The 24516-nt window shown below is 37.4% G+C and overlaps 1 protein-coding gene across 7 annotated transcripts in view; it reads left to right on the forward strand.

Moving 5' to 3' along the window:
- SUPT3H (SPT3 homolog, SAGA and STAGA complex component) overlaps positions 1–24516 on the forward strand; it is a 255443-nt gene that overhangs the window by 188516 nt on the left and 42411 nt on the right. For all 7 annotated transcript variants that reach the window (XM_059843063.1, XM_059843066.1, XM_059843068.1 and 4 more), the window contains 5 exons: positions 10365–10440; positions 13102–13214; positions 13906–14013; positions 14487–14675; positions 17155–17265. In XM_059843063.1, coding sequence (XP_059699046.1) covers positions 10365–10440; positions 13102–13214; positions 13906–14013; positions 14487–14675; positions 17155–17265 — 597 coding nt within the window. The remainder of the gene's footprint in view (positions 1–10364; positions 10441–13101; positions 13215–13905; positions 14014–14486; positions 14676–17154; positions 17266–24516) is intronic.

The raw sequence follows: 24516 nt of genomic DNA on the forward strand, positions 1-24516 counted from the left end.
GGATATGCAGAACCATTTCTTCTCTCAAAGGTGAGCTGGGATGTATCAGTGGGGCTCCCTAAACGACTTTTTGGTTTGTTTTGCCATTAAATGGGTGAGATTATTTAAGAGAAAATTCATGGGGAGGTCACTATTAAAAAACTGTGTTTGCTACTTTACTGTTTGTCTTACAGAATGTCAGCCTACACTTGTGTCGTTTTTCACCAGTCAGTGAGTTTTACTTTGACTTTTGTGCTCCAGTCTTAGCCAAACTAAAAAAATCTGTGTTCATGAATTAAAATCTTGAATTTTCTACTTTTAAATAATATATCACTGAAGTTTCTTTGAAAAGCTTCTGTTCTGCTTCTGATGCAAAATGGAATGTAACTGATTTAAGTATCGCTGTGAGAGTTACATGCATTTAAAAAAATTTTTTTCTTTAGGTGTTTCCTGGTTTTTTTTCCAAAGAAGGGAATGGGGATGTTTAATAAGAGAACTCCTCTAGTGGCTTTGGATGGTGAGGATTGTTTTGAATTAATGAGAGCATATGTTTCTTTGGTTTTATGTAAACGCTTAATAATTTTGTGGTATATTTATCAATGGGCATGGTATAAGAGACTAACTAAATAGATTGTTCCAAATTAGTCAAATTAGCTGATGGTTTCAATTAGCTTAATTCCAAATGCTAAACCATGTTGTTAAACCCCAGAATCTTCATGTTTTCCTTTTTTCTCTCTAACATTAGAAAGAGAAAAGAGAAAGTAGGGTGAAAAAAAGAAGCATTTGCCAATTAAAAAAATTGCCTTTGGGAAAATGATCTTATTATGATTCTATTTCTCATGTATATAGTGGAGATAATTTCTCATAAGGCTACTATGAAGACAAAATTGTATTTAAAGAAATTAAGAAACAATAATGAATAGCAGCATAGCATTTTCTGCATAGTTCAAAAAATAAAAATATTCAATATTTGAATTAACTTTTGACAAAGGAAATATTCACATCAGGCCAAGTTCTGTCCTCAGTGATGGGAGCCCCAGTTGAAAGCAAAAAGAGCATAATGCTTTTCTTCAAAGCCTATCACTTCAGACAGCAATTTTTAAATATTTTTTTTATTCTCCTTACCTTACTCATCATACCTGGCGCATTGTGAGGTTTGACTGTGCTTTTTTTCTCCTCCAGCCTGTGCAAGCTGAGAACACAGCTTTGGTGCATCATGGCATCACCGCACACAAGCTTAATGCTACTTTATGATCAATCAAATAAAATGTCATCTTTGAAATGAGCCTTAAATATTATTAATTCAGCCTTCATTTGCACTCAGCCATGCTTGGATGTCAAATTAGTAGCAGAACCCAGGAAGGAGTTCTGAATTTTGAGTCTGGTTCTCTTTTAGGTCAGGAAGTGTGAACTGTTCAAAAGGCGGTTCAAAGAGCGGCCAATTTCAGCCAGTAGATCTGAGACATCTCTCTGTTATAAATTGCTTTGAGAAGTCACTGAATCACAGAATGGTTTGAGTTGGAAGGGATCTTAAAGATCTCCCATTTCCAGCACCCTGCCATGACAGGGACACCTTCCACTATCCCATGTTGCTCCAAGGGCCATCCAACCTGGCCTTGGACACTTCCAGGGATGGGGTAGCCACAGCTTCTCTGGACAGCCTATACCAATGCCTCACCACTCTCTCAGGGAAGAATTCCATCTGGACAGACTATACCAATGCCTCACCACTCTCACAGGGAAGAATTCCATCCTAATATCCCATCTTACCCTTAACTCTGGAAGTAGGAAGCTATTTCCCCTTGTCCTGTCCCTCCATCCCTTGTCCCAAGTCCCTCTCCATCTCTCTTGGAACCCCTTTAGACTCTGAAGAGGCTCTAAGGTCTCCCTGGAGCCTTCTCTTCTCCAGGTTGGACACCCCCAGTTCTCCCAGCCTGGCTCCATAGGAAATGTGCTCCAGCCCTCTGAGCATCTTCATGTCTTCCTCTGGAACTGTTCCAGAAAGTCCACATCCTCCTTTCATTGGAGACATGCACATCTCAAGCAATTCCTCCTGGTCACTGTTTTTCTAAGGGAAGCATTTCCTCTTTAGCTCAGTGTATGACTCACTTATTCCCTGAATTGCGTGATGTGATTTTTATCTGGAGTTCCATGTCTTGCAATTATCAAATTAGAAAGGCTTTTCCAAAAGGCTAAAGCCCCAACCACAGAATCAGTGGTGTAAATACCACAAGTTGAGAAATGTCTCTATGCTTCTGGTGTTAAGGAAGCAATACATTTTTGAGTACCACTCTGTATTGTTCTCTGGTTACAGCAGATTCTACCACACAAAATAAATCCGAGTAATTTTGCATTCTCCAGTCATATGCCAAGGAGAAAACATCTATGAGTATTTAGTAACATGTGTTTTAGTTTTAATTTATTAACTTTTATGTTTTCCTCTCAGACATTCATGAATACACTTAAACAATTTCATCATAAAAATTGATAGATTTGGACTTGTGAAGGAAAATGGCTGAGCTAAACTATTTATTCATGTGTTCTAGGTGCAACCTTGAATTGGGGGAGGTGTTTGTAGGGTGGCATCTTACAGGTATTGATGTTAATTGAAGCTTTGCAGGGGACACTACAGAATTAGAACTTCACCTCTAAGCTGTAAGACCCAGTCTTGGCTTAACAAGTGGATTGCTGTACTGCACACCAAATTACTTATAAATATAGCAAAAATTTCTGTCTTTTTCATTTGTGTATGTTTTGCCATTATTTTGGAAATTAGTCTTTTAAAAAAAAAAAAAAACATTTAAGAAGCAACCTAACTCAAAAAACCCCCATTAATTATAAACCTTTTTCATTCTCTGACTGAAGGAGCATCACCTGCCCAGCATGCCTGCATGGATATCCCTGTAGCATTGTATTGCATGTGAATCTCCTGCATAAGAATAATTTTAATTATTCTTGTGAAGGATGACAAAAGAAAGGCAGGCACTGTGAGAACTGGTTCTTCAACTGGGAATGAATACAAGACAAGTAAGTTTTATTAAGACCAAGGGAAAAGACAGAATTATAATTATTAAAAATAAGATTAGTCAAAAGAATATGTATTTTTCATATGTTCTGAAACTTACTCTGCTTTCTGCCACTCAAAATTTTCCTTAATCTTCTTATGATCCTTTTTTTAAAATGAAGTTTCAGGAGGGCATTTCACGGTCTCTGTCAACACACAGAGTTAACCTTACAGGACAATGGATTTCATCACAAATGTTTCTTACTAGTATGCACTTTGGCTTCACTTCCTTTTCAACTTAAAGAGTGTGAGAACAATTCTCTTGAAGACTTCCTTTCATTTCTCATTTAACATTGGTGAAACTATCACAGAAAGGTGTATTGATGGTGGCTTTTTACAGGGCAGAGTTTTGCCATGCAATTTGTTTTAAAATTAGGTTTATTCCTTTTTTTGCATTTACCAGTTAAAGCCAGTGAGTGAGAGAGGGCTGGTCCCCAGCTGTTCCCCAGCTTCCCTACTGCTCAGTTTACAAACTTTAGTGAATGTGTTTCTGAACAAGTCGTGGCTCTACACTGAGTAATTCTGGCTATGTTGTAGCTGGGTGAATAGATAAGATGTGTCTGGGAATTGAGTTTGACTTAAACTGAGTATGTCTAGGATTGATTGCCAGGTTGACTTGGGGCTGAAACAACCCCTTCACCTCCTGCCATTCCATTTGGATCAGTAGGAGCAGGACTGGATCTCCCAGATCTCTCCCACACCCAGGATGGTGAGGAAGTCTGTGAGGTGTGTTTTGCCTGTACTTTGCCCCAAAAACAACCTTGGGGCAAAACCCACTCCTTGAGTTTCTGGCCACAAGTCCAAACAGTGTGTCAGCTAAAGGAAATATTAAAAAAATAGAATGTGATGGCTGATTTTGGCTGCCACTAAGAGAAAAAATTTAAAGCTCAAGATGCAAAAGAGGCTGCTTTGCTGTCTGTGTCTCCCACGCCTTGCAGTGATCCCTGTTTTGGTGACTGCAAGATTTACTGGTGAGGTGCTAAGGCTGTTTATATGAACCTCATTCATGAATGGATACAGAGTCAGGGTAAGGTTTCAGAGGAATGCTATCCAGAAGATATAAAGGTATCCTCATATTAACATGGTATGTAAAGTTTTTGATGTATAGCCAGATGGAAACCACAGGAAAGTGCTACAATGTCCTCAACCAGAAAAGTGAGGGAAGTCAGTAGTCTTGATATATTAATATATCAGTATATCCCACATAACCTTTTTCATTTGGTAGCATAGTTTATCCAAAATTATTTTATGTTTTTTGGAAAGCACTGACAGAAGATAGCCATAAATTTAACACAATGTTTTACAAAATTCATGATGATGCATATTATAGAAGAAAAAAATATTTTCCTGTAGAAATCAAAGGTATTCCATGAAATGGAAATGTTTTGTTTCCAGGTTCCTGCCCCACATTTCAGGCTATCAGTAATAAATTTAGACAAGGAATTTGGATATGATATGGAACTAGTTCAAATAAATACTGTATGTGTAGATTTTGCATATGTTCAAGAGCAAAGTATTCCAGGGGCTGTGAGTCTCTATCAGGAAGCCAGTTTTATTTATTCCTTAAGCAATGAGATCATGACTGCTGAGAATTAATCCATTCATTTTGTTATTGTCTGTGCAATTTCATTTGCTTTCTTTCTTCATAATTCCCTTGAAATTTTCACAGAATCCTAAATAGTCCTGCCAGCTCCCTTCCCCCCACTTATCTGCAGATACTTTGCTGGATTACATGTTCCATAGTTCCAGGGAGATGAATGGAATTAACTTTCAGCTGGGCACAAAGCTGCCCTTGTTTATTCTTGAATTGCTTGGAGATCAGAGCAGGAACTGAATTTACTGAGTCATTCTTTACTCTTGGCCCTTGCTTGGCCCTGAAACAGAAGGTGTTGCCCTGTTGGTGCTGGTGGTGCCCACCCCTCACTCATCAGAGGAGGATTCATTTGGCTTTCTGGGGATGCCTGAGCTGTGCAGCATAGACCTAATCCTGCATCCCTTGGGCTCCATTGCTGATGGCCACAGCTGATGAACTTCAGACAAATTCATAGATGTCATTCATCTGACATTTTAAAAACTGAATTCAGGATGAAGTTGCTCACTGAAAGTGTCTAATGTATTTTTTACAATAAAAAGACTTTAGATGACTAATTAAGTCTTCAGTTCTTCAAGTAAATTCCATCTTTTGTTTCTGGACAGAAATTCTATAAAGATTATAGTTTTAAAGTATATTTCAATTAATATTTAATAATTCACCATTTTCTTCTTGTCATTTAAAGTTGTAGATCCTTAAAATCTCTGTAACATTTGAGATTTTTAGCATTTTCAGAGCTTAAACTCTGTTGATTGCAGGGAATTATACTAATAATATGGTGGAGAAAAAAGCAAAACCATTTTTACTGTGAAAATACATTTAAATTGAGATCAGCTTGGTCTACCAGAAAAAGACCTCATCTTTTCTTCTAATATTGGGAACATTGTTCTAATCACATGAGCACACAAAGCCTATATTAAATCAAAGACCCTAAGTTTGCTATGCAGATTTGTTCAGCTTAATGGCTGCTACAGAATGTATGGTATGTTCTGTAAGAGGGGGAACAAAAAAACCCTGGATGTGTGTACTTTATAAGCAAATAAAGTATTACATTACAACACCTATTGATCTTTACCCAAAAGACATTTTTATTTTCTGTATAAGACACTCAGTAAGCTTGGACTTCAAAAATGCTTACTCTTAAACCCCCCCTTTTTTTTTTTTGCTTACCAATTCAAGGGATTCTCAGAACAGTAAATGCCTTTTTTCCTCTATGTAACGGAAGTCTTCAGATAGTGATAATCCTCAGATAATGTCAAAATTCAGAAGACTAAAAATGTGTTTTCAGCATATTTTTTAAATACTTCAATGTTAAACTACCTTGTGCTTTATTTCTCAGGTTTTGGGGTTTTTTTGGTTGTTTTGGTTTGTTTTTTTAGGTGTTTGTGGTTTTGTTTTTGTTTTATCTAGGTAATTTTTCACAGAATCACAGAATGGTTTGGGTTGGAAGAGGTCTTAAAATATCACCTCATTCCAACCCCCTGCCACGGCCAGGAACCTCTTCCCAGGCTGCTCAACCTGGCCTTGGACACTTCCAGGGATGGGGCAGCCACAGCTTCTCTGGGCACTTTGTGCCAGGGTCTCACCACCCTCACAGGGAAGAATTCCTTCCCAATATCCCTGTGTCAGTGTGACCCATTCCCCCTTGTCCTGTGACTCTGTCCCTTGTCCCAAGTCCCTCTCCAGCTCTCTTGGAGCCCCTTTAGGCACTGGAGGGGACCTTAAGGTCTCCCTGGAGCCTTCGTTTCTCCAGGTTAAACACCCCCAGCTCTCCCAGCCTGGCTTCATAGGAAAGGTACTCCAGCCCTTGGAGCATCTCCATTGCCCCACAGGAATTCAGGCCTTGACCACCCTGCAGTTTTTGTCCTCCCACCCCTGAGCTGTCAGGCACATCACACAGTGCCCTGTTATTCTGTAGTCTAAATAATAAATAAATTATTTAGCATTCTATTCTGGCAGTATCAGCCCTTGGAGGGCAGCTTTGGTTTTCCCTGGGGTAGTGACCTGGCTGCTTTGAACCCCTGATAGGCCCACAGTGAGAGTACTTGAGCAGAGGGAATCAGGAATCAGTCCACAAGATGAGTATGTGAGGGTTTGGGAAGCCAGCACCTTCATCCCGACACTGCTGCCAAACACAGGGGTGTCCAGCCGTGCCACATATGTTTTTCAAATGTTCCAGCTTAGCAGCTCCTGGGCACAATTCCTCCAAACATGGAGCAGTCAGTGAGCAAGTTAGCATTTGGCCTCCTGCCTTCTTCCCCCCACACAAAGAGCTTTGTATGTCAAGTGTGAAAGCTTCAAAACGGAATAAAAATAAGATTATTTTTCATCCTGGATGGTAGGTGACAACGTGCAATTCTTTACCTTTTTCTTTCCTTTCCTTTCCTTTCCTTTCATTTCCCTTTTTAGTTCTTTATGCTGAAAGAAAGATATAATGCACCACATTTTTGGAAGACTAAGCAGACGTTTACTGTGCCAGGTCCTATCTACTGCATCCTTCAGCATGTTCCAAGGAAAGCATGCAAAGTATTTTAACTCTGCAGTACAGCACATAACTCAGCTTCTTAACTTCTTAGAGTGACTAGTACTATTAGAGAGGGAGTGAAAACTATCTATTTTTAATTCTTTTGATAAACCAGTTGAGCAGTGTCATTGCTGCCATTTGTTGTATCTGCTTCATTTTTCAAAGCAGGGATGATATAGAAGAAAAACAATAAAATACTGCTTGTGGTCTTGAGAAGTGAAGAGGAAAAAGATGGGTTGGTCTTTGGGTTGGTCTTTGGGTTGGTGTTTCCTTTAAGATGACCCAGCTGTGCCACTCATCTCTTCATTTCTGCTGCACTTGATGGTTATTTATAGACTATTTTAAAACTGGGAGGACTGAAGGAATGTTTATCTTTATCCTTCAAACTGTGAGGTCCCATGCCATCATGTGAGGGTTCTTTTGTTAAAATGAATTAGGAAAAAAGTCCAGTTATTTATGACAAACACCATTTTATTTGGTGGCAGTGTAGAGCATCATACTGGAATCCACCTTTAAGAAAGAATTACTTTAAAGAGAGACTTGAAGGAAGAAAAGAATTCTATTTCACATATATGTAAGTAATTTTGCTAAATAAAAATATTTTTACAGAGAGAAAGCAATTAAAAGTATTTGTTTAGTATATAAGAACAACATTAAATCCAGTGTTTGGACTGTATACAGTTTGTAGAGAGAAATGAAGTTCCTGTAGGAAAAATCCCTCAGCAGCACCTTTCTTTTAATAAACCTTTGAGATTTTTCACTTAAAAAGAAACTTGTAATACTTATAATGAAACCTGCAGCCTTTGACAGTCTGCTTTTTCAGAGCTTTGTGGTCTATTTGCTGAGAGTAGCCATTGCTGAATCATTTAATTTGACATAACTGCTTTTGGGATTAATCTGGTTTTGCTGTTTCCATATTACATTATGGGATGCCTGTGAAAGTTAAAGTATCCTTGTCAAATTTCTACATGTTGGGGTTTTTTTATCATCTCAGGTAGAACTTTGAAGAATAATTCCTCACATGACCATGCCATATGATTTTATTTTTCCATACCTTCCTTGTTGTTTCAAGGGGTTTTAAAACCCTGTGAGGGCTGGATGTGAATGGTAGTAGCCAATGGCTTAACATGTAGGTGGCAACAGAAAAAAAAAAAAGGATTACAGAATTTAAACCACATTGCAAAAAAAAACCTAGCTTTTAAAATTAATTGAGGAAGATATATCTTAAGTATGTGAAAAATTAAACCCCAAATTAGAGGCTTTTATAAAGCATAAAGTGAAAGTACATTAGGAATTCTAGGACTGCTGTTTCTAGGATGTATTATGTGAGAAATGTCCTGTGCTATGCAGAAATTCAGATTAGATTATCTCTGTGATGCCTTCTGTTTTCAAAAGTATAGCTGAATTAATTCAGGGGCAAAGTTGAGTTCTGTAATGGGTTGAAGTTACAGCATGGATTGTGAAAATTATTTTTAAAGGAATAAATACTCAATTTAGACTTAACATCTTGTTGGAATGGATTAACTGAAAAATTTTACTAATCTGAAATGGTAGCTCCTCAAAATGTAGTCAGTTTGCCAGAGCCATGCATAGGAGAAGTGGAAAATGAAAAATTTCCACCATTGTGACTAAAGGTCCAAATATAGTTGAAATGATTGACTGGGTAGAGAAGAAAAGAAAGGACAATCCAGGTGTATTTCTGGTCAGCTTGTTTACAGGTTTAGTTTACAGCTAAATTGAACATGTTGACTGTGAAGCGAATCTCATAGGTGAAGGGTTGGATGGTTGTAAGAGAGTGACCTAAAAGGCATAGAATAGAGGGATAAACTGTGAATTTGAAGTGCTAATTTTATTTAATTGCTTTTCCCCCTGATTTGAGAGCTGATAAAGCCAAATGCAGCAGGTTGTATAGCTTGATTTCATCAGATGTAAAATTGTTCAGGGTGTCAAAACTCATGTTTTTGTGTGTGTTTTTCCCTTTGTTTTTCATCCTGGGTGTGAGCACACCTGTACTTTTCACTCTTTTTATGTGGTTTCTTGAGATTCATGGGCTCACTGGACAAGCACAATCTCAGTGCCATCAGGCCCTCCTGATACCACTTTGTATCTGTAGTGATAGCTCAGGTGTGATGATTTACTAATTGAATTAATTTGGAAGACACTTCTATTCCTTTCCTTGTTGTTTAAAAAAAATCTGCTTGATTGAGAGATTGGACTAAGCTTTTGAAAGGGACAATCCTTCTTTTTAATCTTAACTACTGCTTCCTGCCTCTGATGCATGATGGGTTTAATCTCTTGTGGAGACCAGATCTTTACCTTGTGAAAATCACCCCTGCACTGTTAAGTAAACAGAACTCCAGCACCTGCTCAGACCTGACCATGGACTTGAGAGCTGCTCCTACCATGATTCAGTTACAGCATCCTGTATATGTGGAGGGGAGGGTGTGTGTAGTGTTTGTGGTTTCGTAACTTGACTCTTTTGAGATTCATTCTTTTGCTTGTCTCTGGACTCCATGTGAAATACATTCTTAAATGCATTAGTGAACATTTGAAGATACTTTTTGTCCTAAAAGTTCTATTTCAATCTAATTTCCTTTCTTTTCCTGAAGTGTTCAGAAGTATAAAACTTGAAGCGTAAAAAATTGAGAGTCCAAAAAAAAAAGAAACAGACACATATTTCACTTGTTTATTACTGTGTATTGGGGGTGGGAAGGGACACTTCAATGTCCCTCTCTGTCTGGCACATCAGTGTGATGAAATTAATTAATTTCACAATTTAGAAGTGCACAGGTTCAGTTCTGCTCAGTGCAGAGTGTGTTGGCCTCAGTCCGGAAGAACATTTTACTTTTCTGGTCATCTGTAAACACACAGGCAGAATACTCATGTGCTTCAGTTTAAACGTGCATCTTGGTCAGGACAGCAGTGCTCAGCACCTCTCTTCTCTCAGCCCTAACCACTGGGCTGGGTGAACAGTGTGCAGGCAGGTTTTGAAAATAGTAATTGACACTCTCCTGTGGGAAATTTAACTCACAAGACTAATAACCCATCTGTGGTTTATATTTCTGCATCTTGACTTGTTCAATGCATGTTTAATTTGGGAGGGTTGCTTCAAGGTTGTGGCAAGGGCGCTTTGGTGCTATAATTTCTGTTGTGGAATGCAGTCTTGTTGGAATAAGGTACATCATGTACTTTTACTCTTTTGTCAGAGAGCAGAAAGACAAACACGAGCCATGGACTCAGTCCAGTATGCAGAATTCTGTGAAAGTCGGCAATTGAGTTTTTGTAAGTATTATAAGAGCTGCACTATATTAAGATGTTTGATTATTATTTCATTTAATAGACAGCACACCAGAACCTCATGTTTTTTGAAAGCGCTTTTGTTTAATCCACAGTAATAAAACTTTAAATTCTTTGTCTGTGTAACTCCTGGGAACAGTTAATTTAGCACAGTTTCAGGCCGTCAGGCAGAGTATTTTATTTGAGTATTTACCAAGCTTTCTATGTGCTCAAATACTGAGCTGGTGGGGATGACTGCAAAGACAGGACTGGTGAGGAGTTAATGGATTAAAACCACACTTGCCTGGAGTCTGTCATGGTGGTGCTAAAGTCTGCACAAAAACAAAGTTTCATGGCTGCAGATTTTTTGGAATGCCTCTAAAATTAGAGAAGAGCAGCAAGTTTTGCTTTTATTTCCCCATCCGCAGAGACACAGAGAACTTACTAAAGAGCCTTTTCTATTTTAAGCTGTAAGCTCCTGCTGTGGAATTTATTCACCATTAGCCAAGTTCATCAGTATACGCCATTCCAACACTAATAACATGATGACAGAATTAGGGCTTTACTAGCACTGAAAACCAACTTACTAGAAGTACTTGTGGGCCACAACTATAATGAGCTGTAAATTAATGGGCTTGATCATGTAGTAAAACATCATTACAGAAGTGGTTAAGTGATGACTAAGGTTTTAGGTCAAATGTCAGAGAAAAGGAGGTGAAGGAGCCAATAAAAATCATGACAAAACAGCACATGATCCTACAACATAGACTTGAACACACTGGTGTCATTAAAAGGAGACCTTATCTTGTTCTTCCTTTTAAATTCAAAGAAAAAGTGATTCATTTATGGCAAATAAATGACACATTTGAGATATTGTTCTCCATCAGCAAACGTCAGCAAATGTAGGAAAACATGTTTTGTAAGCATTTCTTTTTCTACGTAGGAAAACATGTTTTGTAAGCATTTCTTTTTCTAATTCAGTATGTTTTTATGTTTAGTTATAATTTGGCATCACACATCTGTGAACCATTAGATAAATGATACTTCAGATTAGGGTGACTTCAGGAAATGAGAGGTTTGTGATAAAGTCATTTTTAAAACCCCAAAATTTCCATCTGGAGACAGAACAAATAAAAATCTTAAATTTTCAAAATAAAATAGAATGTTGCTGACCAAGAGATTGTGATCTATAAAAAAATCTCAGTGTTATTTTCACAGTGTTTTTAAAGGACCATGTCTATACAGTTCTTTTTCACTGACTTTTAATGTCATTAAAGAAAAAGAGAATTACAGTGGTTAGAAAATAGTACCAAGAGAGACATGGGCACAAATTCAATTGCACAAAATGAGCTCAATTAGACAGAACATACTGAAGGCCATGCAGAACATTTGTCCAAAGGCTTTTTTTACTTGTTTATTTCTGTAAAAATTGATTGTGTTACTATGTTTAACAAAGTGTATTGCTGTAATATAAGCCCATAAAAACTCTGTCACAAGAACCTGGAAGGAACTTCAAGAAATCTGTTCTAAAATATATATATAAATAATCACAGCTCCAGATATTTCTGCACTTTTAAAGACAGGCAAAAGAAAAGGTCCCTCAAAGGATCAAGTACTATAGAATTGCAAACTTAAATTCTAGGTAACATTTTGTGATCATTTTATCACCTTCACACTTCTTGTGTTTCTTTCTTTTTGTTTGTTTGTTTGTTTGTTTTTCTTTAGTGATGCAATGTAGCCTTTCATTGACCTTTTCTCTGTTTAACACCTGACTTGTCTGTAATTTTCCAGTTCTGATTGAAAACTCTTTTTCAAAGAGTTGTTTCCTCTTTCTTCAGATGATTTTTCCACCTTGTTTTGGTGGAAAAATTCAATAGTTCATTTTGGTTGTCCTGTCTCACAAACAGCCATCATTAAGATCTCTGTCTCAGTACCTCCTTTATGTCCACATATTTCTATGATCTTCTTGTCCACCACTGACCTAAAAGATCATCTTCTTTTTTCCCTCCTCTTACTCTCCAAGCAGATATTAAATTTCAGTATTGCATATTTTTGCTGACTTTTTTCTGAATCGATCTCACCCATTACCAGTGTGAAGTTCTTGTATGAATGCTGATTTTACATCTATCCTTTTTTCTGTATATCTAAAGCACACTTAAAAAACATTTGTACAAATAATTTTGCACCTTAGCCTTGTAAAGTTAACACCAGCACTTCCAAGTTCTTCTGTCCTTCATTTGTCTTCAGTATTGTTAATACAATCATATCAATTTTATCTGGACACATATTTGTGTTGATTTCTTCTAGTGTTTTTTAATTCATCAAAGATGTGATGCAATAGTTTTATTTATTTTACCGTAATGTATTCTAAAGCAAGTTTGTCTGGTCCACACTCCTCTGAGGTTGACCCTTCCTTGTTCTGAAATCTCCTGTGTGATCAATTATCGTGTTTTTTCTCTTTGTTCCATGTGCCTATGGGTCTCCCAAATGTATGAAATAACAGTCTTTCCTCACTGCTTCCATTTTGATAATTCCTTTTTTTACCAGTCAAATCCCACTCACACTAATTGCTTGAGTTTTGCAGTATTTCTGCAACCAAAAAAAAAGGATTATTTTGGCCTATCTGTCATTAACTTTTCTTTTTCCCTTTATGGTTTTAACTGACAGCAAAGAAAGCATCCAAGTTCCGTGACTGGCTGGACTGTAGCAGTATGGAAATAAAGCCAAATGCAGTTGCAATGGAGATTTTGGCATATTTAGCATATGAGACTGTGGCCCAGGTAAGGGTCTGATGGAACTCTAGTGAAAATGAATTAATTACTCTTGGAGGTACTTAAGCCTCAGGGTCTGGGTTGTCAGCCCCTTCAGAAATACAGTCACTACTTCAGCTCTCCAAGCTCACTGAATTAATGGAGTCATGGGGTGGTTTGGGTTGGAAGGGACCTTTAGGCTCATCCAGTTCCAGCCCCCAGCCATGGGCAGGGACACCTTCCATGAGACCAGCTCAAAAATCCAGGCTGTCTTTCCATTTGCTGTGTGACAGATGTGTGCTGTGCTGTGTTCATCCGTCTCATGCACAAACAGAAATGTTTTTTAATGGCTGCAGGAGAGAGGGGAGTCCAGCACGAACCTTTTTCAAGTCCAAACTGAAACCACACACTTTGCTATGTGACCTTTGGCAGTGCACTGAGGCTCATTCAATCCCATTGCACAACTGGATTAGAAAGAAGGATTTCCTGGAAAACAAAATGTTACTTTAGTGCCAAGCCGAGCCCTCTTGGGTAGATAGATTGCTCCATATATTTACAGAAGTCAAAGAGAAAGGCTCTTTAGGCTGAAATATGTGAATAACTTTATTTTCATCTGAGAAACACTGAAAACATTCTGCTTCAATCCACAACCCTCACTCTCCCATTGTTACAATGTCATTTTAGTCCCATGTGAGTAACCTCACCTGTTTTGCCCCTCCAGCTGGTGGACTTGGCCCTTTTGGTTAAGCAGGACATGACTCCCAAAGCTGGTGACCCATTCAGTCATGCCATATCTGCCACCTTCATACAGTACCACAACTCTACTGAGGTAAAACTTGCTTTTTCACTTATTAATGCATTTTACGTTATGCTTGTAAATGTATTTTCTTCCAAAGTTGTCATTATTGAATGTGGTATTGGTACAGACTTCTGTTATGGAGTTTATGAATTTTGAAGTTATGGATTTCAATGGAAAGATATTAAATTAAATTCTAAATGTTGAATTCTTAGCAGTGCCTTTATAATTAAATAAAAATCCTCTTTTCTTGGGTGAAAGTTTCTTATCTCTGTGTTCAAGGCTCTGTTGCAGATTTGGAGATTAAAGTTTTCCAAATTGGCAAGTGCACTAAGTACTGCGTTGCACTCATTGATATTATACAGATAATATAGTAACTTCTAGAATGAAAAAAACAAATTCTGTATCACATCTCTTCCAACAGGGAATCTGAGAAGGAAATAGATGGGGTGGGGTTTATTTGTGATTTGATTATATTGTGGCCGTTTGACATCTTGCTTTTACAGCCGCATCTCTTAGGGCAGTCTACGAGTGTGAAGACCAGTCTTGACTCCCCTGAGAACACACCACCCCCTACACCCACCCCACCAGCATCAGCAGGGCAGCAACACCTTGGAAAAACCCCCTCAGGAGCCTTGGGGAACGGTGGAATTGGACAGGACTCCACCAAGTCCAAACAAAGGAAAAGAAAAAAGGTATTTGGTCCACAATCCTGTGGAAAAAAAAAAAAAAGAAAAAAAACCCAAAACATTCTCAGGAAATCATCACAGAATCACAGAATGTTTGGGTTGGAAGGGACCTTAAATATTATCCAGCTGCCACCCCCTACCATGGGCAGGGACACCTTCCACTAGATCTGGTTGCTCCAAGCCCCATCCAGCTTGGCCTTGAACATCCAGGGATGGATATCCACAGCTTTCCTGGGCAACCTCTGCCAGATCTTCACCATCCTCACAGTAAATAATGTGTCTTGTCTTAAATATTAATTTAAACCTCTATTGCATATTAATGGCCATTGTTATTGTAGGGCCAAATGTGTGGATTGGTGGGGTTTTTTTTCTATCACAATTATGCTAAATTTTCCTAATAATGCCTGCAAACTGAATTTTGGTAAGGTGACAACTGCTGCTTCTACGATAACCTGCTCCTCTACAGACACAGCAATTGTCACCACCCCAAATGATCCAACCCTTCTCTGATAGGGGCAGCAAGCACAGGTTTTAAGAGTCAAAATACAAGCAAAATATGCAAAGAGGTGCTTGTGATCTTCCTGATGCCAGCAGCCTGAGGTGACTGCCACCCTTGCTTTTAACAACTTTGCCTGACTTGCTTCAGTTTTATACCAGTTGTTTACATTCTAGCTAAATATTTGTTAGCTTTGCATAAAACAGGGATGTCTCACATTCAGAGCATGAAATATGTTTCACAATTCTTGTCTGCTGTTGCAGGGTCTTGGTGTTCTGAGAGGGTTATATGTACCTAAAACCCACAAGAGAAATCAATGTGATTAAATAAACTGGATAGGAAAACTTGTGCTGGTCACTTGGGGCTGGTTTGAAGAAATGTGATGCCAGTGCTCATTTTGCTGAAAAGCAATGGAATGGCTTGGGATTTTATCAAGTGTTTTATTATTAAAAAATACTCACTTTTCTGGGTACAACTCATGATTTCTACAGTGATAAGGTGGAAAAAATGTATTTTCTCCTTCTGGTGTCATCAGTGCTGTGGATAGTCCTGAAGTGTTCAACTAGCACCTGTCCTTATTATACAGTGGTTAGAAAGCTTTAAGTAAACCCTGGAAAGACTTTTGCTTTTTCCTCTTCCTTTTTTATGTTATATATAACAAAATATAATCATATTTTGTTCCTGTGGCTGATTTTCTTTATAATTCCTAGGAACAGAAATTTAGCTGTAGGCGTAGTTTTTGTTGCATTATATTTTATTGATGCTGAGAGTTTATTTTAAGTTCTTAGTGTTTGACTAAATGCCTTTGAAAATAATTCTATTCCAAAAAGTGCACAATTTTAATTAAATGTTCTCATGACTTTCTCAATTTGCTTAGGTATCTACTGGATATAAATGTGACAAATAAGTTTTAACTTGGTGAAAAATACTGTTTGTGGGCCATGAAGGCCCAGTCCAGCAGAAAATATTTGAGTTTCATATTCCCTTTATGGATGTCAATCAGCAGGAGAAAAATCTGCCATCATATAATGAATAATTCTGTGTGTACTCACAGGCTCCAGTGGACTCAGCACTCTTGAAAATAAAACATTTTGTAAAAAACATCCCGAGTTTGAGAGCAGTAGGATATGATGTGAATGTATGAGGGGGCCATGGATGTGTGTACATAAAACTTCAGTGTATAATTAAAGTTTCTGTCATTCTCAGTGCACTCACTAATACAATTTTCATTCCTTTGTTGCCAAGCAGCCATCATTAGATAAGTCATCTGAATTCTGACAAGCAGCTGTGACTAGGTGGAGCCTAAATCAATATTTCAAGTTGGCTAGCAAGGAGAAAAGAGTAACTTTTTCTTTTAACATCCCAGTAAAATTATTGTACAATCTGCCAATAGCAGTGAATTCTTATTTTTACACATTTAGGGTCCATAATCAAAAAGTCACTTGAAATTTTAAAACTTTCCACTTTGAGGTAAGTAAAAATTTTTTGCATCATTCTCACACCCTTAGGTCACATGTTTCAGCTTCAATTTTCAAGTTGATACTATTCAATGGTGATTTTGGTGTCAAATTGCTTTCCACTTCAGGTGCTTGTTCAATATTTTCCCCACCCCTTGACATCAAAATAAAAGCCTGAAATGTTTTAAAAGTAGTTTCTGTGGTTATTGCAGTATGACTTATATGACCCTTTCATTTTAGTTTGAACATTTTCTCCTCTTTGCAATTGCAACATAGAGCAGCACTAGGTGAAAGATTTAAAAGGGCTAACATGGTGTTCTTTGGGTCTCTTAAGCAAAGTTCATGTAGAAGCCCTCTTTAATTTGTTAATAGCTTTTTTTTTCTCTGATGTAGTGTGTGGCACCAATGATGTGTATCCTCAGGAAAAAAAAAAAAAGGTCCATTTTATAAAGGTTTATTTTCATACTTTATGCACTGTAGGTCTGTTGTGTGTTTTTGATTTAGTAACAATTTATGTGTTTTTCTGTTGCAGAGTGCTGCAGCCTGTGGGATGGAGGCTCAAAGTGATGCCATCCAGCCCAGCCACATCAGAGAGGCCATTCGACGCTACGGCCACAAGATTGGCCCCCTTTCCCCATTCACAGTACGTAATAACAGAGTTATAAAAAGTTATATTTATAATCTTAAAGAACTCTGATTTTCAAGTGGTCAAATGAAGAAGCTTTGGAATTGTTGAGAGCAATTTGTGGTGACTGTAATTTTCTTTATAAAAGTGGCATAATTCTCTTGGGAAATAAAACTTAGTAATTTCTGTCTCTTTTTGGAAAGACAAAAAAAAAGGTTTTTTTCCTTTCAAATATTATTTTCTTTCAATTACAAATTATGCTTTTTTGTTAGTGCTTGAATTTTCTGTTTTTCCAACGTTTAGGTTTACAGTTATTTTAAATTATATGTATTCCAATATGGTGAAGAGCACTTTATATTCTAAAATTAGTTTGGTGTCAGATACTGCTCCTATTGGATGCTGAACTCTCAAGTGACACATTTAAGGTTGGGGAAAGAAGAGAATGGGTTTTTTTAGACAACTTTGAACCTCCGCTGAAATGTAATAGAACTGATCTTGTGGTAGAACACTGATGGGCTCTGAGGTTTTGCCATCATTTTTTCTATGCAAATTGCAAATCCATTGTTCAGAGCAGCCAAATAAATTCTTTATTCTCAGCTGATGAAAATGCAAAAGCAGTCCATCTCCAATGTCATAAATTGGGGTCATTTTCTTCTCATCTACTGTTCTGTTTGGCATTTATCCTGCTTACCTCACAATATCTGCATTTAGAAAATAATAAATGTCAGAGAAATCATTATAGGAAAAAACAAACAAAATCTACCAAACAGGTCCTCAGCTCCTAAAAATCAGGAAGAAATTGTCCAGTTTCTGAAAGATTTTCGGAAAGGAAATTTATTCTGAATTTGGATTAATTAATTTACATAAAAGCAATGCAGAAGTAAATGAAGGCCATAAGTAGAAAGGAAGTAGTGAGATTTCAGAAGCAAGGAACAAGAGAAGAGAAAAGTTTAAATTTTATTGGTTATAATTTTCCTAGTGCCAAAACTAATTGGTGCTTTTATAGATGGCAGTGAAAGTTTGATTTATTAATGATAGTCAATACACAATTGCAATGAATTGTCTTTATGTAACTTTGCCTTTCTCTTTTGCCACTCAGAAATTCTAGATTAATATCATGTAAAGTGTTAGATAGAATTTCCAGTCCAAAACAGAAAAATGTCTTTAGCAGAAATTTGCTAAGTAGTAGTGGTAGTTAAGAATATGGCAATAGCTTCTGAAAGCAGAGAATGTATTTAACTTCATTTTTGAAAAGTAAGCTCACATAAACAGCTGCAGAAAGGTGAATCTTCCCTCCCTGACCCTCACTAAAAGTGCTTTGGTCAATTATTAACCAAAGTTCACATTTTTTCTTCAACCACAAGGTATAATAAAATACCCTGGTTTGGGTTGGGTTTTTTTTATGTCCTCCACTCTTGTGAACTTCCCAAACAGTGCAACTGAACAATTTAATTTGTTAACATTACCTACAGTCAACGTGGTTGATGAGAGGAGCAGATCTTGTTCCCTTTGAACAAGCCAAGAATAAGAGGGAATCTTGGGTCAGCTTCTGGATGCCTACAGATGTTGTAGAGCTGTAACATGATTCTGCTTTTAATGAGAAGGCTCAGGAAAAGTATTTTGAGAGGTATTGCAGACTCTGCATTTAGGTCCTTTCCCCTGTGAGTGCCCTCATTGGAGCTTTGGGGAGAGACCTGGCAATGACAATTGTCCAGGCAGCAAACAGAAAGTCTGGGTCTTAATTTGACACAAATGTGGATGGAGCACTAAGTACCCTCTGCAATCTGCATTAATGCAGATTTCCAGCACAAATGCAATTTAATGATGGCCACATCTGGTGGTGTGTGTATAACCAAACCTGAGGAAATGAGTTAACAGAAGTGATACAGATTTTGATGTAATCAGGCATGGCCATTTCCTCAGATCTCAGCAGCAGGACCTGCGTGACAGAGCCCATGTAGGCAGTGCAAAACCTTGGTAAAATATTAGAAATCTGCCCTCTGCAGTGTCTGAGGGGAAAATTGTATCAGAAGGATCTATATCCTGCTTGAACTCTTTGAAGCAGCTAGAAGGGATATTTTCATGGATCAGTGCAATAACCAACAGACTGGCAGTTGTCAAGGGGCTGCTGCATTCAGAAAGTTCATATCTGAACCCAAACCACCAGGGGATGTATTTCTAACAGGAAAAATGAAATTCAACTGTTGTGTTGTCCTACACAAGGATGGATGATGTGGAAAGACAGCTGCCAATTTCTTCCCAGCAGTTCTTATGGAAAGCCACTTTTTAAAAAAGACAGTTGAGGAGTAAAAAAGCTTCATGGTTTTTCAAGCTACTGAATAGCTCAGCCCCAAACATAGAATTTAGATGTATTTTCTCTAAGAAGAAAATATAGGAGAATGTTTTGTTTTTAAAAAAGGACATATACTTCTGTTTTCTTAAGATAATAATTATGTATTTGTAGAGCACGGTGATATTTTTTTCACATCTTTCTCTGTTCCGCTGTTTGATCCTGATTGTCAATCTCTTCCATCTGATTTGGTGATAAGTGTTCCTAAGGAGTTGGTTTTGGAAGAAGAGTTAAGCTATACAATTTATTCTTTAGCATCATTTGATGAATGTTGGTTTGGATGGAAACAACACTTTGAAAGTTTTATAATCATATGTTAAATGAGAACTAACATTAAGCAAGTGGAAATGATCCCTTTGCATTTATTTTGACCTTAATAGTTATGTCAGAATGACTAACATAATTAGAGCATTTAGGTTTTGTCTCCAAGTGCAAGCCACAGAAAAGCAGCAAGTGTACTCTGGATTCTTCTGCATTGTATCATGTCTAAGGAAGTTTAGACATATGTTTTATCTAAATAATTTCTATAAACAGTATTGGGTGGTTGTCAGTGTTACCCACTTTAAAGTATGATCTAGATTTCCAAAAATCAGAGAAATATTAAGCAACAGCACTGTGTAATTTTGCAAGACAGGAATGGGAAGTATGGAACTCTCCATCCTATGGGATAATGCAATTCCATGTGCTGGACCTGTGTGTATTTCTGTGCATATTTAAGTTAAGGAAGTGCATAGTGAAATGATATCTAGTCTTTACTGGGCCTGTAGGAATAATCCTAATAGTCTTCCAGATAATTGTATTTATTGTACCAAGGTGTTCACAAAAATATTAGGTGGATATTTCTTACCATGAACACAAGCGTAATGTCTCCAGAGAAATTAAGTTAGTTGATTTGATTGTATTTCAGACAGTTGGGGTAGCAAAAAAATAATTCTTTAAAGAGTGTTTATTCTGTGAACAATACATAGTGCTTACCTGGAGTTTTGATAGGAGCAACTGTAAGTAGTGCATGAACAGTCTGTAAGTAGTGCTTGTGACCACGAGAACAGCTGTAGCAAAGAAAACAGCTCCAGCAAAAAGGACAGCTGAGATCCTTTGCTCTGAAATCAAAAGCAAAATGGTCAGCTACAATGGTGGAAGACCACATGCAAAAAGAACAAGTAAATGTTTCCAAAGCAGATTCTTTGTCTTTAGTTTATGCCAACTCTGAAATGAAGTGGTTCAGATGTTTAGTTAAGAGAAACTGAGCTCACAAATGTAAATTGTAATCCTGTACAGGCTCATGGCAGACCGTGGCCATTATTCAGCAGCTTGTACATGTGTAAGTGGGGTGTATTTAATTAACAGGGGTATAGCCAACATTTCCTTGGGTATTTATGTTTTGGGGAGAATATTCCTTCAGCCTCCCAGGCATTTCAGTATGAAAAGGCTTGCTAGTCTACACCTTCTCTTGTTAAATATTTCAGCCTCATAAAATTGCCTATGCAGGATAAAGCAATGAGCATTTACAAACCTGTGTTTATAATATTGTTTGTGACATTCCCTGCGTGAGGAACATGTAATAGCAGAGAATGTGATTTGGCAGAGAAATGGATTGTTTCCATTATGGCCTTACAGAGCCCTGCCCATACTCTTAGGGGTTCTTAAATAATAAAAGCAAGTATCCCATGTGGACTTCAGTAGGGTACATGTACATGGTAATCATAGTTTCACAATCAAATTATACATTTAGTCAAGGTCTTTTACTTCTGATATTTTTAAAGTGCTTTTTATTGATCCTGATTAAGCTCAGCTTTTATGCAAATGCTTAAATCAATTTCTGTAGTGAAAAACACTGAGGTTCATCATGGATCTTTAATAATTTCAATATAATAAAGATGGTTTTGACTCTATTAATTTCCCCTAAAAACTAAATCTGTGGAAGAGCAGCTGATGATCTGGCAAAGCTGAGCTTATGAGATGCTAAACCAGCAGATTCAGGGAGTAGAAAGAAGAGAGGGAAGCTTTTAAAATACAGAGGATAATGTGGCAATATGATATTTGTCTAAAAGGACATTTTGGAAAGCAAGTATGGTTTAGGTGCTTTAAACTTCAAGAAAAATTCAGCTTCACATTCACCAAGTCACAGAATGGGTCAGTTGGAAGGGACCACTGGAGGTCTTCTGGTCCAAGCTCCCTGCTCAAGCAGGGTCCCCCAGAGCCCAGGCTCATGTCCATGAGGCTTTTGAGTATCTCCAGAGAAGGAGGCTCCACAACTTGGAGTTGTCGCCCAGAGGATTCGGTCTGCAACTTAGTCCTCTTAGCTGAAAGAAATTTCTTTTTGCATGTTTCAGATCAAAGTAGTAGTGAGAAGAAGTTCTGGAATATAATCTTTAATAATTGCTTCAATAGACACAATGTGGATACAGTACAGCTGGATTTTTCTAAAGCACTTGAATGATAAAAACTTTTGAATGCTGTTTCCGAAAGAAATTAGTTACATGGAAAGCAAATAAAATATCTCTGATACTTAGGGTCCTGTAAAATATAGACTGCCCATATTGATATTCTGAATCAATTGATACTGATTTTGAAGAAGTCAGAATTTCATTCTTAATCACTTCTCAAAAATGAAATGTATGTATTTATGTCAAAAGGCATTTAAAAATTTTCCCTTCTGTTACACATTCAGTTTCTGATATAGAAAGAGTCACATTGACATTTTCATGCTTTCTTCTCATTTTGAAAGCAAAAAAAGGGCATTTTATTTCATTAAACAGTTACATATTTATGATGTCTTTGTCTATACTTCAAGCTGTTGTCTGCAGTAATTTGTAATTCTACAGTGTTAACACTTTGTGTTTGAAAAAGATGAGTTATTATTCTATAAAACCAGTAGGAAGTCAAATCTCAGTTTGGAAATCTTGTTCCCTTCTCTACCAACCCCCATCCCAAGGTTCCTCCTTTCAGATTTATGAAAGAAAACATTTCTTTCTGTAAAAGGTTTTTGTATGCCAGCATCTGGAAGTGTTTATTTCAGTGGCGTGTAATCTATCTGTGGATTTAGTTAGCACCAGACCCCCTTTTGTGTACTTCTGACTTAAAATTTTTATAAATGATCTTGTTGAATTTGTGCCAGTGTGCACATGGTTTGGCTGATTGCTGCATATATCCTTTACCTGCCAGTCACCTTTGATTTATATTCCTTCCCTTCTGCTTTTGCCTCCAAAAATGGTGCCACTGAACTGTCCTCTAAATCATCTTATTGGATAAATTGCTCCAAGATGAGATGGCACAGTTTTGGCTGACTCCTCAACAGAAGGCATTCCTATAATCCATCCTCGCCTGCTCTCTGTAGGGCCATTCAAAAAAGAGAAGGAACAGGGGAAATGGGGCTCCCTCTTTGATTCCAGCACTATTTCTTCCAGTGCTGTTCAGAAATGTAAAATGGGACATTTGATTTATATGGCTCTTAATACCATCTGAAGACCCATAAACTGAGAATATTTCACATCTCCTCTCCTGAACTGAACTTCTTCATGAGATAAATTTAATCCTGATAATATGTTTAATAGGATTTTCTCACAGAAAGAATAGCATATTCAAGAATATATTAAAGCATTTCATTTGGAATAGATTATATAATATATATGACAGTTCTTTCCATTATAAAAATCCCTGTTGGTTCCCTTAAGCTAAACAGCTAATACTCCTTCAGAATAACAACAGTTCTGTAAGCTTTACTTAATGACATTACTAATTTGGAGAGTTTTATGAAGTTTCTTGGAGAAAAGCAGGTGGCTTGGCAATAATTGAAAAGGTCCCCAGTTTGTGGTAGCAGTTTCAGGGGGTTTCGTGTTTCTAAAGAGGGAGATCAAGCTGCATAATGCTTAAGAGTGTCTGACACAATGATGTATCATTTTAGAGTAAGTTTCCAGAAGTTCATTGGTCATTAAATGTGCTGCTTGACTTTATTTTGCAGTTTCCCAGCTGTCCCTACCGGGGGTAGTCTTAACGCTCCAACAGAATTTATTAATGAGGGCACAAGCTCACAGGACTGATGAAGCAGTAAGTTGCCCAGATGATTTTATTGAACAGGAACATAGATTTTTAGATAAGACAAAAATGTCATTGAAGTAGATTTGAAAAGAACTGACTCCCTTTCTGCAGAGCACTAAGAAAGTATTTACGAATGGTCTGGATAGTATTTGATATCCTGTGGGGATATTTAAAATTCTTGGATAGCACATACATCAGTGTCCTACTACAACACAGTGCATGAATTGTTGCAAGCAGCACGTGAGGCTGTCAGGCAGCATAGATGTGGTTCTGTTGAGGCAGGAGACACTGGCATGGAGTGACTCTGCTAATGCAGTTTGTACACCCACATGGAGGATTCTGCTCCATTCTGTCACTGCCTGTTCAAACCTGCTATGCTGGGAGTACTGAACAAAACCTGTCTTGCTCAACATAGGAGCTCATACTACAAAATTTGATCATTTGTTCATATCTAATGGTTAAAAAACCTGATTTGTCAGATCAGTTTGCTAGGTCTGTTAGTGAGAAGACAAGTGGACTATAAGGTTTGCAATCACTTGAATCTCTCATATAAACCAAAGCAACTCCTAGTCTCATAAACCTTATATAATTTTTTTCTAGCTGTATGCCCAGATTCAAATACATACTAGAAGCATTTCAAGCACAGTTGTACTGCTGTAAAAGGATCTGAGGGTTAGAATATGTTACTTTCTAAAAGTTTATGTTCTTATGTGCCTCCTGAGAGGCTTAAAAAACCTTAGTATGGATGAGAATCTGACTTCTGGTACTTTGCTCAAGGCAATCTAACGTGTAATACATAAATATGTATTGCAAGGGTAAGGTGAGAATTATAATTCTAGAGCAGAGACTGGGACAAAAAGGTAATGTAATTTAGTGCTCCA

Source organism: Haemorhous mexicanus, chromosome 3 (assembly GCF_027477595.1).
Source record: "Haemorhous mexicanus isolate bHaeMex1 chromosome 3, bHaeMex1.pri, whole genome shotgun sequence".
In the NCBI taxonomy this organism is placed as follows: domain Eukaryota; kingdom Metazoa; phylum Chordata; class Aves; order Passeriformes; family Fringillidae; genus Haemorhous; species Haemorhous mexicanus.